This window comes from Mytilus edulis, chromosome 11, assembly GCF_963676685.1.
Source record: "Mytilus edulis chromosome 11, xbMytEdul2.2, whole genome shotgun sequence".
Lineage (NCBI taxonomy): Eukaryota > Metazoa > Mollusca > Bivalvia > Mytilida > Mytilidae > Mytilus > Mytilus edulis.
Genome location: NC_092354.1, coordinates 59,114,720 through 59,132,603, shown reverse-complemented (window position 1 = coordinate 59,132,603; position 17,884 = coordinate 59,114,720). Strand labels below are relative to the sequence as shown.

The 17,884-nt window shown below is 32.0% G+C and overlaps 1 protein-coding gene across 1 annotated transcript in view; it reads left to right on the top strand.

The window, feature by feature from the left end:
* The window catches only part of LOC139494430 (putative autophagy-related protein 11), a 66,132-nt gene that overhangs the window by 34,219 nt on the left and 14,029 nt on the right, over nt 1-17,884 (top strand). Inside the window, exons 5-7 of the mRNA XM_071282592.1 lie at nt 2,324-2,347; nt 3,295-3,318; nt 8,700-8,744. Of these exons, the coding sequence (XP_071138693.1) occupies nt 2,324-2,347; nt 3,295-3,318; nt 8,700-8,744 (93 nt within the window). The remainder of the gene's footprint in view (nt 1-2,323; nt 2,348-3,294; nt 3,319-8,699; nt 8,745-17,884) is intronic.

The window sequence follows — 17,884 nt, the reverse complement described above, 5'->3', positions numbered from 1 at the left end:
TAGCTTGAGAGAACGGATATTGGGACGACTGCGTGCATGAGTTTACTGTTAGGTTTGCTGAGACGAACGGTTGATGTTCAACATTTAATATTTGCGATGAAGTTTCACTCTGACGTGTCTTTTATGTGGTATTAGTATCTTGAATAAAATTTCTTATGTGTCTTATTTTTGTTTCTAACGTTATACAATACTCATCTGAATCTATGATTTCGTTCTCTATATCTTCCGTCTCCGTTAGATTTAGTATCTGTTCGTTAAAGTTGTTCAATAACTTTTGCTTCTGAATAAGGATGTCAAATGTTGCGGTTAATTCTTCTGGATCGAAATCTGTATCATGATTCGCTGCATCTATCTTTCGAATGAGTTTTGTAACAGCACTTCTGTTCCCGGATCGTATCGACTTGAGCTTGTTTAAATCAATTGGTCACGGTACCATAAATGTGGAGGTTAAAAGTAGGATATTTTCGCTAATATAACAAATACGTCTGTTCAGTCATAACTTTTAATAACAACTCAAACAGCCCACGGCGACGTCACTGAAGTCGCCAACGTCGCCAATGGTAATGTACAAACTTAGGAACGTCGTAATCCCGTGGTAATCTCGACACTATCATTCAAAGATCCAGTTTGATTGAATCTTTGAATAAATCTGGTAATTGTTGAGGATGAACACTGCATACTACGTGCAATTTCACGACATGAAATGCCTCTTTGCACCATGCCTCAAAGTTCATGTCTTTGGTTGTCTGAAAGTCTTGGCATCTACGCTTTAGTTTATTACAGTGGCTTACAAAAGGGGATGGGAAAAATCAATTCTTAAGCGAGGCTTTCCAAAACACACAATGCGAAAATCACTCATGCGTAAAATAGCGGATGCACTCCACTCATCCCCCTTTTCTGTAACCAAGCACGTAACTTTTTTTTCTAAAGTCATTCAAGCGTATAGTTGTCGAAAGAAGTCCGACGATTCATTTTTAAACCGATATAGGTAAACATTTAAAAAGAATAATATTTATTTTGTTTTTAAAACATTTGAAATTTACAAGTGTTGCGTTTTCATTGGCACTCAGTATATCTTACAATCTTAACTCATATCAAACGTTTAATTTTAAAAATGTAGAAAAAACATTTTGAGATTTTTTTAGATAGTCAAAAGTTAATCCGGTAATATGAAATATACTATTTTAATATCAAATATAAGAAAATAATACTTACCTATATGAAACCCTGTTGTTATAGATACTAACAATTTCAGGTTACATGTACGTAGTTAACATGGTCAAAGCTGTAGCGGTAAGGTCATTGTTCACAGCTTAAGTGCAATAAATCTATATTAAAGGTTTAGTATCATGCAATCATGAATTATACTAGAAGAACATAACCAATACCATGCCAGCAATTGGTTTTAGAATATTTACCGGATTTGTAATCACATAAGCACAACGACGGGTGCCACATGTGGAGCAGTATCTGCTTACCCTTCCGGAGCACCTGAGAACACCCCTAGTTTTTTGGTGGGGTTCGTGTTGTTTATTTTTAGTTTTCTATGTTGTGTCATGTGTACTATTGTTTGTCTGTTTGTCTTTTTCATTTTAAGCCATGGCGTTGTCAGTTTGTTTTAGATTTATGAGTTTGACTGTCCCTTTGGTATCTTTCGTCCCTCTTTTATCATTTAATTTCAAAAATATTAGGTAATCTAGTCCCAGAAAATTTTGCTTTTGCAATTGTGTTCTTTATAATTTGTGGTTACGATTCTTGTCCGTCCTCTTCATGGTTACGTCTCATAGTATGCATTGGAGTAGAATATTTAATTGTCCGAAAACAATTTATGTCTACCGTAAAATAAAATGTGTATTATGACGCGTCCATCTGTTTCTTGGACAATGCGTTTAATTCATGAGTATAACTAAAGTCCTCCAACCGGTCCGTTTTAATATTAGCGAACCATAACCTGCCCCGTTGTACTTAATTGATAGAATGATGTCTTAAGTACAGAACTTTTATTTTTTCTCATCGGCATTTACCTGGAAAAGTTATGCATTTGTACTTCAGTTATTTTGTTAAATAACTAGGTACCCTTTCTGCTATTTATTTGTGGTGATCAACGGTTGTTTGTCTTTTTTCCCCGTTTGCAAAAATGCCCCACGACTTATTCATTTCCATTGCTTTGATGATTTCGGTTTACTTTTGTATTTAAGAACTTGAAACCAATATACATATATACATAGCATACATTCTATATATTTCAGATAATTAATTTGTTGTGCGATGTGCCCAACGTTTATTGTTTTTCCTTGTCAATTTTTTATTTATTTTATTTCAGAGGAAAATCGACGAAGACTTGAGGGTACGGTTCATTTAAAGTTGCATTAAAGCGGTTTTCAGCAATATCACTATAACATTGAGTTTTTAATATAGACAAAAGAATATGAGATATTTTGTTGCGCGCATTCATCAGCTCAAATCTATGTTTGCTACATTCTTCTCACGTCGTTGTCCTGCAGCAACTAAATATTCGTTTCTGTGCTCGTCACAACGACGAAACATCAACATACAAACTGACGAAAACTTGCGAATCTTGTGCAGTAAATTATAATGTTATTACTTCCACTTGATCGATACATCTGCTTGTGGAATATTTGTCCAATAGGCTATGATCATCCGAGTAACCAGCTGATCTGTTCTCGTATGAAATTTTAAATATTTTTTGGGATTGAAAATTTTAAAAATCATTCGAAATTAAGACGAATATGAAATATTATCTTTATCTTACCGACTATCTTAACATGTGGTATTTAGAATAGTAGCTTATTAAAGTGGCCATGTCTTCAATGCCGGTAGTTTTAAGAACCTACTTCTATTGGATATACAAAAACAAATTCCATCAATTACAACTTGCTAGCTTTAAATGTGTTTTAAGAATTTATTTCAATCGTTCCATCATCAATTTTCATCTGTTGAAACCTTTAAGATTTTTTCTCAACACCGTATTGTTTTAATAAAGGGACATAAAACCACTACTAACCGTGTATTGAAATAAGCCCAAACTTCTAACCTAATATGGAATATACACGGTTCCCACGCGGTTGCTTTTAATCAATCATGTTCCTAGAAATGTATAGGAGGTAAGATAATATAAGTTACATATGTGCTAGTGACCTAATACGATTGAGCTTAGCTCTCAACTCATATGAAATTTACTGATCCCATATATATCGTATTAGGTCACTAGCACACTATTTAACTAATAGTATACGTCGTCCTTAATTAATATTTATGCAAATTTTATTGCAGAAGAAAACCGAAAAAAGCAGGCAGGTAAGGTTCATCTAAAATTGTTTGGTAAAACTAGTATTATATCATATATCTGCAAAATATAATTTTAAAACAAAAAATATCAGATGAGTTATTATTTTGCTCTTTGAATTCCAATAAAATGATTGACTGATTGATTGATTGGTGTTAAACGCCACTTTCAACACTATTGTGCTATTTCTTGGTAGTCAGTTTTCATAGATAAAGGAAGCAGCAGTGGACGGAAAAAACCATCGACATTCGGTAGGAAATCTAACAACCCTAGTCAATTAAGTTCTGAGTCAAGTGCACGTGCGGAAATAAAATTCACAACTTCAGTAATGAGTCTCTAGAGATACAGCAGTTCGACAACTTAGACCACTCGGCCACCGAGGCCCCGTCAATAAAATTATATCGAAGTTTTTCAATTATTTCAAATTCATGTAACTTCTATAGATAAATGAAAAAGTAAATTTGATCTGAATATTTTAGTTTAGAGATTTTGGTTGTGATGTAACAGTAAAACCAAAACCGTTTATATTAACTATTTTCCTAAAGTAGCATCTTACACCTACATTCTGGAAAACTCAGAAATTAACCAAAGTCATACCTCAGAGTACATTGAAAACATTAACCTCTTGAAGCTAAATAAATGTATTAATAAGTTCTTAGCTGTAGAAAAAAAAATGTCAATACCATTTTAGCTCACCTGGCCCGAAGGGCCAAGTGAACTTTTCTCATCACTTTGCGTCCGTCGGCGTCTGTTAACTTTTACAAAAATCTTCTCCTCTGAAACTACTGGGCCAAATTAAACTAAACTTGGCCACAATCATTATTGGGGTGCCTAGTTTAAAAAATGTGTCCGGTGACTCGGCCAATTAATCAAGATGGCCGCCATGGCTAATAATAGAACATAGGGTTAAAATGCAGTTTTTGGCTTATAACTCAAAAAGCAAAGCATTTAGAGCAAATTGGACAGGGGTAAAATTGTTTATCAGGTCAAGATCTATCTGCCCTGAAATTGTCAGATGAATCGGATAACCTGTTATTGGATTGCTGCCCCTAAATTGGTAATTTTAAGGAAATTTACTGTTTTTGGTTATTATCTTCAATATTATTATAGATAGAGATAAACTGTAATCAGCAATAATGTTCAACAAAGTAAGATTTACAAATAAGTCAACATGACCAAAATGGTCAGTTGACCCCTTTAGGAGTTATTGCCCTTTATAGTCAATTTTTAACCATTTTTCGTAAATTTTAGTTATCTTTTACATAAATCTCCTCCTCTGAAACTACTGAACCAAATTAATCCAAACTTAGCCACAATCATCATTGGGATATCTTGTTAAAAAAACGTGTCCGATGACCTGGCCAACCAACAAAGATGGCCGCCATGGCTAAAAATAGAACATAGGGGTAAAATGTAGATTTTGGCTTATAACTTTAAAACCAAAGCATTTAGAGCAAATCTGACAAGGGGTCAAATAATCTGTTAGGTGAAGATCTATCTGCCCTGAAATTTTCTGACAAATCGGACAACTCGTTGTTGGGTTGCTGCCCCTGAATTAGTAATTTTAAGGAAATTTTGCAGTTTTTGCTTATTATCTTATATTATTATAGATAGAACGAAACTGTAACAGCAATAATGTTCAGCAAAGTAGATCTACAAATAAGTCAACATGACCAAAATTGTCATTTGACCCTTTAAGGAGTTATTGCCCTTTTAATATAGTCAATTTTTAACCATTTTTCTAAAATTTTAGTATTCTTTTAAAAAATCTTCTCCTCTGAAACTATTGGGCCAAATTTTACCAAACTTGGCCACAATCATCATTGGGGTATCTAGTTTAAAAAATCTGTCCGGTGACCCTGCCAACCAACCAAGATGGCCGCCATAGCTAAAAATAGAACATAGGGGTAAAATGTAGATTTTGGCTTATATCTCTAAAACCAAAGCATTTAGAGCAAATCTGACATGGGGTCAAATAATCTGTAAGGTGAAGATCTATCTGCCCTGAAATTTTCTGACAAATCGGACAATTCGTTGTTGGGTTGCTGCCCCTGAATTAGTAATGTTAAAGAAATTTTGCAGTTTTTGCTTATCATCTTGAATACTATTATAGATAGAGATAAACTGTAACAGCAATAATGTTCAGCAAAATAAGATCTAAAATAAGTCAACATGACCACAATTGTCATTTGACCCATTAAGGAGTTATTGCCCTTTATAGTAAATTTTTAACCATTTTTCTAAAATTTTAGTATTCTTTTAAAAAATCTTCTCCTTTGAAACTACTGAGCCAAAGTTTACCAAACTTGGCCACAATCATCATTGGGGTATCTAGTTTAAAAAATTTGTCCGGTGACCCGGCCAACCAACCAAGATGGCCGCCATAGCTAAAAATAGAACATACGGGTAAAATGTAGATTTTGGCTTATATCTCTAAAACCAAAGCATTTAGAGCCAATCTGACATGGGGTCAAGTAATCTGTAAGGTGAAGATCTATCTGCCCTGAAATTTTCTGACACATCGGACAATTCGTTGTTGGGTTGCTGCCCCTGAATTAGTAATGTTAAAGAAATTTTGCAGTTTTTGCTTATTATATTGAATACTATTATGTGATATAGATACAATGGATAAGCGTTGATTCTTGAAAAAGAAACCATGAGCCCGCAGGGCGAATGGTTTGTTTTTCATGAATCAACGCTTATCCATTGTATCTATAACTTAAACTATTGTGATAATATCTATTCAAAATTAAAGCCTATTCTTAATTAGAAGGTATTGTAAGTGAGTTTAAATAACCTGGTTATCGTGACAAACGATGCATTACAATAAATTATATATATTACAATTAAATGGTTAAAACAATACAAATACATGCTGAACACACCACGTCTGCCGTTAAAGATTTTCATTTGTCAGGCATCTGAACATTTTTGGCAAAATGAGACATATTGTATCTTATTTCTCAAAAGATTGAGAATGAAAATGGGGAATATGTCAAAGCCGGGGACAACAACTTGACAAAAAACATATATAGCATATATTTAAAGCATGTGTCCGAAATTTCTAACAAGAAGTCTTCTTCTAGGCATAGCCCGATTTTCTAGCATAGGAATTTGCGAATAAACAGATGAAATCATACTATATTGATTTATAAAACAAAAATGAACACCTAGAATGTAAACATTTTCATTTCAAACATGTGGAATAGCTAACAATGAACCGATTATAAACGGATAAACTCGCTTTTATTAAACAAAATATCCACAATAACTTAAAAAACAAGAAACAAAACCGGAAAACTAAAGAAAATAGTCAACAAAATAAGAAACACAAGGATTCGAACCTAAACCGCCAAGTCTTAACTCATTAAGCATAACCATGAAACCTCGCGGCTACCAACTGATACACTACGAATGCCTATTATTGTATATATAAATGTACAATCCATGTGTGTCCGTTGTACCGATGTATATCAAATATTCATTTATATATATACGTTAGACAATTAAATCGTAACCAATTGGTAGTCGAGAGGTTTCGTCGATATGATGATGTTAGTGACACTTATGAGAATTCATGGACGGGTTCGATTCCCAGTGCAGGCATACAGAAATTACAAAGATTAAAGGTAAGTTTTTAAAATAATTCTATTAGTGAACAGAATTCAGTAAATTGGCCAATTCAAACTTAATGAAATTAGACACACAAAGAACACAATTGAATATAATTTGGTGAGTCCATTTCAGCGACGGATTTAGGAAGCGTTGATTCTAGAAAAAGAATCCACGGTAAATGAATAGGTTGACGTCACCACAATGGTTTAAAGATAGAGATAAACTGTAACAGCAATAATGTTCAGCAAAATAAGATCTAAAATAAGTCAACATGACCAAAATTGTCATTTGACCCATTAAGGAGTTATTGCCCTTTATAGTAAATTTTTAACCATTTTTCTAAAATTTTAGTATTCTTTTAAAAAATCTTCTCCTTTGAAACTACTGGGCCAAATTTAACCAAATTTGGACACAATCATCATTTGGGTATTTTGTTTTTAAAATGTGTGGCGTGTCCCGGCCAACCAACCAAGATGGCCGCCATGGCTAAAAATAGTACATATGGGCGAAATGTAGATTTTGGCTAATATCTCTGAAACCAAAGCATTTAGAGCAAATCTGACATGAATAATTATTTATCATGTCAAGATCTATCTGCCCTGAAATTTTCAGACAAAACAGACAACCTGCTGTTGGGTTGCTGCCCAAGAATTAGTAATTTTAAGGAAATTTAGCAGTTTTTTGTTATTATCTTGAATATTATAATAGATAGAGATAAACTGTAAACAGCAATAATGTTCAGCAAAGTAAGATCTACAAATAAGTTAAATGATCAAAATTGTCAGTTGACCCATTAAGGAGTTATTGCCATTTATAGTCAATTTTTAACCATTTTTCTAAAATTTTAGTATTCTTTTAAAAAATCTTCTCCTCTGAAACTACTGGGCTAAATTTAACTAAACTTGGACACAATCATCATTTGCAATTGGGTATTTTGTTTTTAAAATGTGTGGCGTGACCCTGCCAACCAACCAAGATGGCCGCCATGGCTAAAAATAGTACATAGGGGCAAAATGTAGATTTTGGCTTATATCTCTGAAACCAAAGCATTTAGAGCAAATCTGACATGAATAATTATTTATCAGGTCAAGATCTATCTGCCCTGAAACTTGCAGACAAATCGGACAATTCGTTGTTGGGTTGCTGCCCCAGAATTAGTAATTTTATGGAAATTTTGCAGTTTTTTGTTAATATCTTGAATATTATAATAGATAGAGATAAACTGTAAACAGCAATAATGTTCAACAAAGTAAGATCTACTACAAATAAATCAACATGACCAAAATTATCAGTTTACCCGTTAAGGAGTTATTGCCCTTTATAGTCATTTTTTAACAGTTTTCATCAATTTTTGTAACTTTTTGTACATTTTTAGAATATATTTTCCACTGTAATTACTGGGCCAAGTTCATCATAGATAGAGACAATTGTAGCAAGAAGAATGTCCAGTAAAGTAAGATCTACAAACACATCATGATCACCAAAACACAATTTTGTCATAAATTTATCTGTGTCCATTCTTTGATCTGAACATAGATCAAGGTGAGCGACACAGGCTCTTGAGAGCCTCTAGTTTTATAAGAAATTGTAAACAACTTTCATCCCTCGGCCTTTGTCAACCTTTTAGTTGTTTTCCAAATTTTTTTTTTCTTTTTATTAATTTTTTGAGTGAAGTAACCAAAAGCCACTTTTGATTTAGATTAAAACTGTTACAATATTGGGTTAAAGAATCAATATGTATATTTCTCACTTGATAACGATACAACATCTACTGCAGAGGAAGAAAGACTAAGGCACGTAGAAAGAATGAGACAGGAAGAAGGTATGTTTCGTTTAAAGTCGTATGAGCTCGTATCACAATAGCATTTATTTTGAAAGCATTATAAAAAGTAATTATTTCGATCTTCAAAGAAGTGCAGTTTCTCATTCAATTAAAAATATTGTAACTGCTATTTGTAAAGTGATAGGTAAACGGAATCTTGTCAATTGAATCCAGAAATTTTAGTCGTTATTTGTCTGTAGCGTAATAAACATTTCAAAATCCATATATTTCGCCTCAGCAGACATTGGAAACGTGTAGTTTTGACAGAAAAAGATATGATACAAGGCCTTAATTTAACTATATTCTTGCCGCAGCATTATCGTTGTGAATACGTCTTGTAGATTGATGTTTGTTTTTGAGTAATGTCTTGCCATTCCCTGACAGGTGTCATTGTTTTATTTAACTTACTAAGGAAATTTGCAGAAATGAAACTTTTTGTGAAAGAAAAATATATGCAGCCAATTTTGATCTAAATTTTACTTCTCAATAATTTGCCTTAATAGTCTAGTGACTAAAGACTCATAGTAAAATTGAAATTCTTGAAAAATCCTCCAAAAATTAAAATAATGCTGTAAAAGTAAAATCGATATTTATGTGACCCACACTTTTTATCAAAGTGCTATAGATTTTGATTGACATCTTAATGGATCATGATACTTTTCATGCTTTTTGTGATATAATCTGCTGGGAAGAGCCTACTTCAAAAGCTCCGAGCATAGTTGGAGCATGCCTGGAGCTTCCTCGTAAGAATAAATATATGATATCTTATACATTGATAAAATGACAATAGATCAAATTAAATCTTTTTATACTCACGATTACCATTTTTTGAACAGGATACGTCTATCCCTCGAAAGCAGCTTAATCCATTTAATTTGAACTTATGATTCTGATGGTTTTGCTTTTTAATTTTTTTTTAATTTTTATTTCAATGTCTTTGTTGATTTCATCAATAACAGACGTTTTATGTATGTTTTGTCCTTATCTCAAACTGTTGAATTAGGTTAATGAATATATGTACAACGATGGTAAGTGAAGTCTGATAAGGCATAAAGTATTTGCAGAGATCCTTACCACTATCTATATGCATCGGACTTTTAAATAATGTCGAACTTGATTGAATGAGAACGGCTGTAGTTTGTAACCTTACCGGCCAACTTAAACCATGGGAGTATACGTAAAAAAGATGAAAATGGCGTCACATGTATTTCAATTAATTGACTGATACTGTAGTCCAGTAGGGAATCCCGATCGAAGGTTTTAAGGGTGAAGCTGACTATTTTCGAAAATATTTTACCCCAAATATTCAACTGGAGTTTGTATGTTGAACAAATTCCAAAACAATCTTGCTAATGACAATCTATGATGATTTCAATTGTCAAAGACAATAATCTCTGCTTTTAATCTGATGATTCCATTAGGATATAAATAATATTCTGTGTATTCATAACGTAATCTTGACAGGTTTCATAACGAGTGCTGTTTGGATATTTCTTGATAAAAACGCCTGTTGTTAATTTGAAGTATAATAACAAATGAGCCTTTTTATCGATATTAAAAATAATAGTGTTGATATCAAGCAGTAACCAATTCTCAACAGTTCTTAAAACTATTTTGCTTATGGTACACACTACTGCTGTATAAAAAATGGACGAAAATAGTTTGAAAATTGATATTTTAATTCAAAATTATTTACATGTCACGTTTAACTAAAGATCTTTCATTGATAAGAGGCAAAACTCAAATAACTTCTACAACAGTTACAGATTTAATACGTAAAAATGGAATCATTATACAACATAGTTTTATTTAAGAATTGGATGCTTCTTTTTGTAACTTCATTGTTGGGGTGAAAAGCGTTGACCGAAGTACCTTTTGTATGAAGCGCGGTATGCACCACTTATAGCGGACCTGTGTTCGTATTGCTATGAGTTACAATTTATGACAAAAATCAGCAAAGACTCATCGAAACAACATCTGATCAACAAATTCAATAATACTTTTAGATATTTTGATGATATGTTGGCTCTCAATAATGACGACTTCAGTATGTATACTAACGAAATTCATCCTGGTGAACTTACTTTAAATAAAGCTAATACTAACAATGACCACTGCCCTTTCCTCGATCTTGATATCTATATCACTAACGGAAAGCTTAATACTAAAATTTATGATAAAAGAGATGATTTTTCATTTCCTATCGTTAATTATCAATTTTTAGATGGTGACGTTCCCTTGTTACCATCTTACGGTGTTTATATATCTCAACTTGTACGATTCGCTGGTGTGAGTGACAATGTTTTAGATTTTAACGAGAGTAATTTATGTATTACTGAAAAATTATCACAACAGGGTTTTCGATATCACAAACTAGTCAAAACATTTACTAAATTTTATAAGGTATAAGGACATCATTAGTAAATATAGCTCAACATGCAGACTTTGTATACGTTCAGGTATTTCACATCCACATTTTTATTGAAATATTCTTTATAAAGCACAAAAATGTCAGTATTCACCTCATAAACTAACAAAACCTTTAAATAGACTTATTTAGAAGGGATATAGTTACGATACTGTTGTCAGGTCATTAAAGATTGCATATTTTGGCGTTAAAATTGATTCACTTATAGGGTCTTTGCATCAGAACTAAACACATTTATTACAAAACCAGTTGTTGGGATGACACGGGTTATTTTCTTCTCATATATGTTATGATGGTATAATACTAAACCCCTAACGGGAAGGATTGTGCCTGATATTCATATGATAAAATCATAATCTTTCAATCAGTTTAATTAAAGTCTGGAGCTGGCATATCAGTTAAGTAATCAGATAGCGAGTATATCGGATTCAATATAATTCTGAAAATCATAGGATTTGCTATCTACAAGTCTTACTATGTATCCAACCAAAGAAATTAATCTACTAATGTATTCATAATCTTTAAATCTGAATTTGACGAATACGTAAGATCCTACAATCTAGACAAAGAATACACTACAGTCCAAGTGTTTCAAAATTTAATTTAAAAAACAGAAATTTGTGTTTCTCCACAAAACAAAAAACTTTTATGATATTTGTAAGATAAATAAATAAATTGCTCACCTAATAAGTTTAAAATCCGAGTAGAATATATATCAAATCGGCAAATTCAACAATAAATATTCATTAAAAAGCATGCTCTCACCTTTAAACAAGATAAACCATCCGATCATTCCACACACTTAAATCATTCAATTGATTAACGAGATGAACGGACAGTAGATACTCAATTTCGGATAAGTGTATTATATTATTATTGAACATTGTATTTAATTGTAAAAAAAAGTATATAATTAAATTCCGATTAGTGTATTATATTGTTATTGAACATATTTAATTATACTATTTTAATATGAAATATAAGAAAATAATACTTATCTATATGAAACCCTGTTCTTATAGATACTAACAATTTCAGGTTACCTTATAGTTAAACTGTAGCGGTAAGGTCATTGTTCACATCTTAAGTGCAATAAATCTATATTAAAGGTTTAGTATCATGCAATCATGAATAATATTAGAAGAACATAACCAATACCATGCCAGCAATTGGTTTTAGAATATTTTAACATTTAATTTCAAAAATATTCGGTAATCTAGCCCCAGAAAGTTTTGCTTTTGCAATTGTGTTCTTTATAATTTGTGGTTGCGATTCTTGTCCGTCCTCTTCATGGTTACGTCTCATAGTATGCATTGGAGTAGAATATTTAATTGTCTGAAAACAATTTATGTCTACCGTAAAATAAAATGTGTATTATGACGCGTCCATCCGTTTCTTGGACAATGCCTTTAATTAATGAGTATAACTAAAGTCCTCCAACCGGTCCGTTTTAATATTAGCGAACCATAACCTGCCCCGTTGTACTTGATATTGATAGAATGATGTCTTAAGTACATAATTTTAATTTTTTCTCATCGGAATTTACCTGTAAAAGTTATGCATTTGTACTTCAGTTATTTTGTTTAGTAACTATGTACCCTTTCTGTTATTTATTTGCGGTGATCAACGGTTGTTTGTCTTTTTTCCCCGTTTGCAATAATGCCCCACGACTTATTCATTTCAATTGCTTTGATGATTTCGGTTTACTTTTGTATTGAAGAATTTGAAACCAATATACATGTATACATAGCATACCTTCTATATATTTCAGATAATTAATTTGTTGTGCGATGTGCCCAAAGTTTAATGTTCTTCCTTGCCAATTTTTGATTTATTTTATTTCAGAGGAAAATCGACGAAGACTTGAAGGTACGGTTCATTTAAAGTTGCATTAAAGCGGTTTACACCAATATCATTATAACATTGAGTTTTTAATATAGATAAACGAATATGAGATATTTTTTTTGCGCGCGTTCATCAGCTCAAATCTATATGTTTGCTACATTCTTCTCACGTCGTTGTCCTGCAGCAACTAAATATTCGTTTTTGTGCTCGTCACAACGACGAAACATCAACATACAAACTGGCGAAAAATTGCGAATCTTGTGCAGTAAATTATAATGTTATTACTTCCACTGGATCGATACCTCTGCTGGTGGACTATTTGTCCAATAGGCTATGATCATCCGAGTAACCAGTTGATCTGTTCTTGTATGAAATTCTGAATATTTTTTTTGATTCGAAATTAAGGTACTATATCCCTTATGAATAGCGCTGATTCCTTTTCAGGGACTTTTTCCGGTTGGTTTTTTTTTTGTCTGATCAGAATTCACAACTAGTGTTTAGTTTGATGCATTTTCGAGCAATATCACCATGCATCTACATTTGAAGATAAAGCTCATAATATTATATTATAGGTATATTTTTCAAATGCAATTTGAATATTATAATTTTTCAAAACAAATCTTTCCACTGTGACTTTGTATGCTTTACCTATCAATCAATATTACATGAAACAAATGAGTTATTAGACCGCTAGTTCAGAAACTGTTAACACTTACAGCACATGACATCTTTTCAACATTTAGGTAGTTTGTACGCAGCTGATGTTAAGGTGTGATTAATATCATGATATTTTTCTTTGTAATAATGTTGTTCGTTTTTTATTACACTTTGTTGTTTCTCATCGGTCATATTTGTTTTGTGTTTGAAAACATAGAAATTCAGATGAGGTTAATGAATGTATGTAAACGATGGTAAGTGAAGTCTGATAAGGTATAAGGTATAGGCATAGATATCTACTACTATCTGAACTATTGCACCTGATTATTACCTTGCATCTGATTTTACATCATGTCGAACTTGATTGGATGCGATCGGCTGTAGTTGGTAACCAGTTGGTGTTTCGAATCATTTGCAAGGGAACCGTTAAATAGGAATAAAGGCATTTTTGACAATTAAAGCTAGCATTAATAGATATTAAAAAGTGGAGATTTAGATAGCTATTAATATAACTAGTACATATGCATATTCGTTTCCAAAGTTAAAAACGGCATCTACCGTAATTTATAGCCTTTTGCAATATTTGAATCTGAATTTGGTCTGGATATTTAAGTAAAGAAATGTCAATTGATATTTCACAATGATGCACAAACCGTTATTATCTCCCTATTTCACTTAAAGTAGCTGTTTTACACATACATTTAGGTAGAAAGAAATATGAGTCAGGAAAAGAATTACCTCAATAAATGTTATCTAAAACATTTACATTTTTTAGGAAAATATCTTTTTGGAAAAGCCTTATATTGAATAAAATTCATAACTTTTAATGATGATACTTTTTGCAAATTTTCTTTTTTGTCTTTGCAAAAGAAAATTCCATCCCTTTTTAACCTATTCTTATAATACCCATTTAATATGTTATATTTGTTGGTTGTTGAAACAAAACAACATGCTTTATATCGTTATCTATAAGCACTAAGTAAATGTTCTGACGAATATGAAATATTATCTTTATCTTACCGACTATCTTAACATGTGGTATTTAGAATAGTAGCCTATTAAAGTGACCAAGTCTTCAATGCCGGTAGTATTAAGAACCTACTTCCGTTGGATATCCAAAAACAAATGCCAACAATAACAACTTGCTAGCTTTAAATGTGTTTTAAGAATTTATTTCAATCGTTCCATCATCAATTTTCGTCTGTTGAAACCTTTAAGATTTTTCCTCAACACCGTATTGTTTTAATAAAGGGACGCAACACCACTACTAACCGTGTATTGAAATAATCCCCAACTTCTAACCTAATATGGAATATACACGGTTCCCACGCGGTTGCTTTTAATCAATCATGTTCCTAGAAATGTATAGGAGGTAAGATAATATTAGTTACACATGTGCTAGTGACCTAATACGATTGAGCTTCGCTCTTACCCCATATGGAATTTACTGACCCCATATATATCGTATTAGGTCACTAGCACACTATTTAACTAATAGTATACGTCGTCCTTAATTAACATTTATGCAAATTTTATTGCAGAAGAAAACCGAAAAAAGCAGGCAGGTAAGGTTTATCTAAAATTGTTTGGTAAAACTAGTATTATATCATATATCTGCAAAATATAATTTTAAAACAAAAGATATCAGATGAGTTATTATTTTGCTCCTTGAAATCCAATAAAATGATTGATTGATTGATTGATTGATTGATTGGTGTTAAACACCACTTTTAATACTATTGTGCTATTTCCTGGCGGTCAGTTTTAATAGATAAAGAAAGCAGCAGTGCACGGAAAGAACCATCGACATTCGGTAGGAAATCTAACAACCCTAGTCAATTAAGTTCTGAGTCAAGTGCACGTGCGGAAATAAAATTCACAACTTCAGTAATGACTCTCTAGAGATACAGTAGTTCGACAACTTGGCCACCGAGGCCCCGTCAATAAAATTATATTGAAGTTCTTCAATCTTTTCAAATTCATGTAACTTCTATAGATAAATGAAAAAATAAATTTGATCTGAATATTTTAGTTTAGAGATTTTGGTTGTGATGTAACAGTAAAACCAAAACCGTTTATATTAACTAATTTCCTAAAGTAGCATCTTACACCTACATTCTGGAAAAATCAGAAATAAACCAAAGTCATACCTCAGAGTACATTGAAAACATTAACCTCTTGAAGATAAATAAATGTACTAATAAGTTCTTAGCTGTAGAAAAAAATGTCAATACCTTTTTTTATTAGGAAATGTAAACAACTTTCATCCCTCGGCCCTTGTCAACCTTTTAGTTGTTTTCCAAATTTTTTTTTTCTTTTTATTAATTTTTTGAGTGAAATAACCAAAAGCCACTTTTGATTTAGATTAAAACTGTTATAATATTGGGTTAAAGAATCTAAATTTAGTTCACGTCTCTTTGCACCAATGTAGTCTACCGATATTTGACCTGTTTGTATTGTTTTAATATGTAAATGCATTGACTAATTAACAAAGATCAATATGTATATTTCTCACTTGATAATGATACAACATCTACTGCAGAGGAAGAAAGACTAAGGTACACAGAAAGAATAAGACAGGAAGAAGGTATGTTTCGTTTAAAGCCGTATGACAATAGCATTTATTTTGAAAGCATTATAAAAAGTTAGTGTTTCGATCTTCAAAGAAGTACAGTTCCTCATTCAATTTAAAATATTGCAACTGCTATTGGTAAAGTGATAGGTAAACGGAATCTTGTCAATTGAATCCAGAAATTTCAGTCGTTATTTGTCTGTAGCGTAATAAACATTTTAAAATCCATATATTTCGCCTCAGCAGACATTGGAAACGTGTAGTTTTGACAGAAAAAGATATGATACAAGGCTTTAATTTAACTATATTCTTGCCGCAGCATTATCATTGTGAATACGTCTGGTAGATTGATGTTTGTTTGGGAGTAATGTCTTGCCATTCCCTGACAGGTGTCATTGTTTTATTTAACTTACTAAGGAAATTTGCAGAAATGAAACTTTTTGTGAAAGAAAAATATATGCAGCCAATTTTGATCTAAATTTTACTTCTCAACGATTTGCCATAATAGTCTAGTGACTAAAGACTCATAGTAAAATTGAAATTCTTGAAAATTCTCCAAAAATTAAAATAATGCTATAAAAGTAAAATCGATATTTATGTGACCCACACTTTTTATCAATGTGCTATAGATTTTGATTGACATCTTAATGGATCATGATACTTTTCATGCTTTTTGTGATATAATCTGCTGGGAAGAGCCTATTTCAAAAGCTCCGAGCATAGTTGGAGCATGCCTGGAGCTTCCTCGTAAGAATAAATATATGAACTCTTATACATTGATAAAATGACAATAGATCAAATTAAATCTTAATATACTCACGATTACCATTTTTTGAACAGGATACGTCTATCCCTCAAAAGCAGCTTAATTCATTTAATTTGAACTTATGATTCTGATGGTTTTGCTTTTTCATTTTTTTGTAATTTTTATTTCAATGTCTTTGTTGTTTTCATCAATAACAGGCGTTTTATGTATGTTTTGTCCTAATCTCAAACTGTTGAATAAGTTAATCAATATATGTCCAACGATGGTAAGTGAAGTCTGATAAGGCATAAAGTATTTTGCAGAGATCCTTACCACTATCTATATGCATCGGACTTTTAAATAATGTCGAACTTGATTGAATGCGAACGGCTGTAGTTTGTAACCTTACCGGCCAACTCAAACCAGGGGAGTATACGTTAAAAAGATGAAAATGACGTCACATGTATTTCAATTAATTGACTGATACTGTAGTCCAGTAGGGAATCCCGATCGAAGGTTTTAAGGGTGAAGCTGACTTTTTCGAAAATATTTTACCCCAAATATTCAACTGGAGTTTGTATGTTGAAGAAATCCCAAAACAATCTTGCTAATGACAATCTATGATATTTTCAATTTTCAAAGACAATAATCTCTGCTTTTAATCTGATGATTCCATTAGGATATAAATAATATTCTGTGTATTCATAACGTAATCTTGACAGGTTTCATAACGAGTGCTGTTTGGATATTTCTTGATAAAAACGCCTGTTGTTAATTTGAAATATAATAACAAATGAGCCTTTTTATTGATATCAAAAATAATAGTGTTGATATCAAGCAATAACCAATTCTCAACAGTTCTTAAAACTATTTTGCTTATGGTTCACACTACT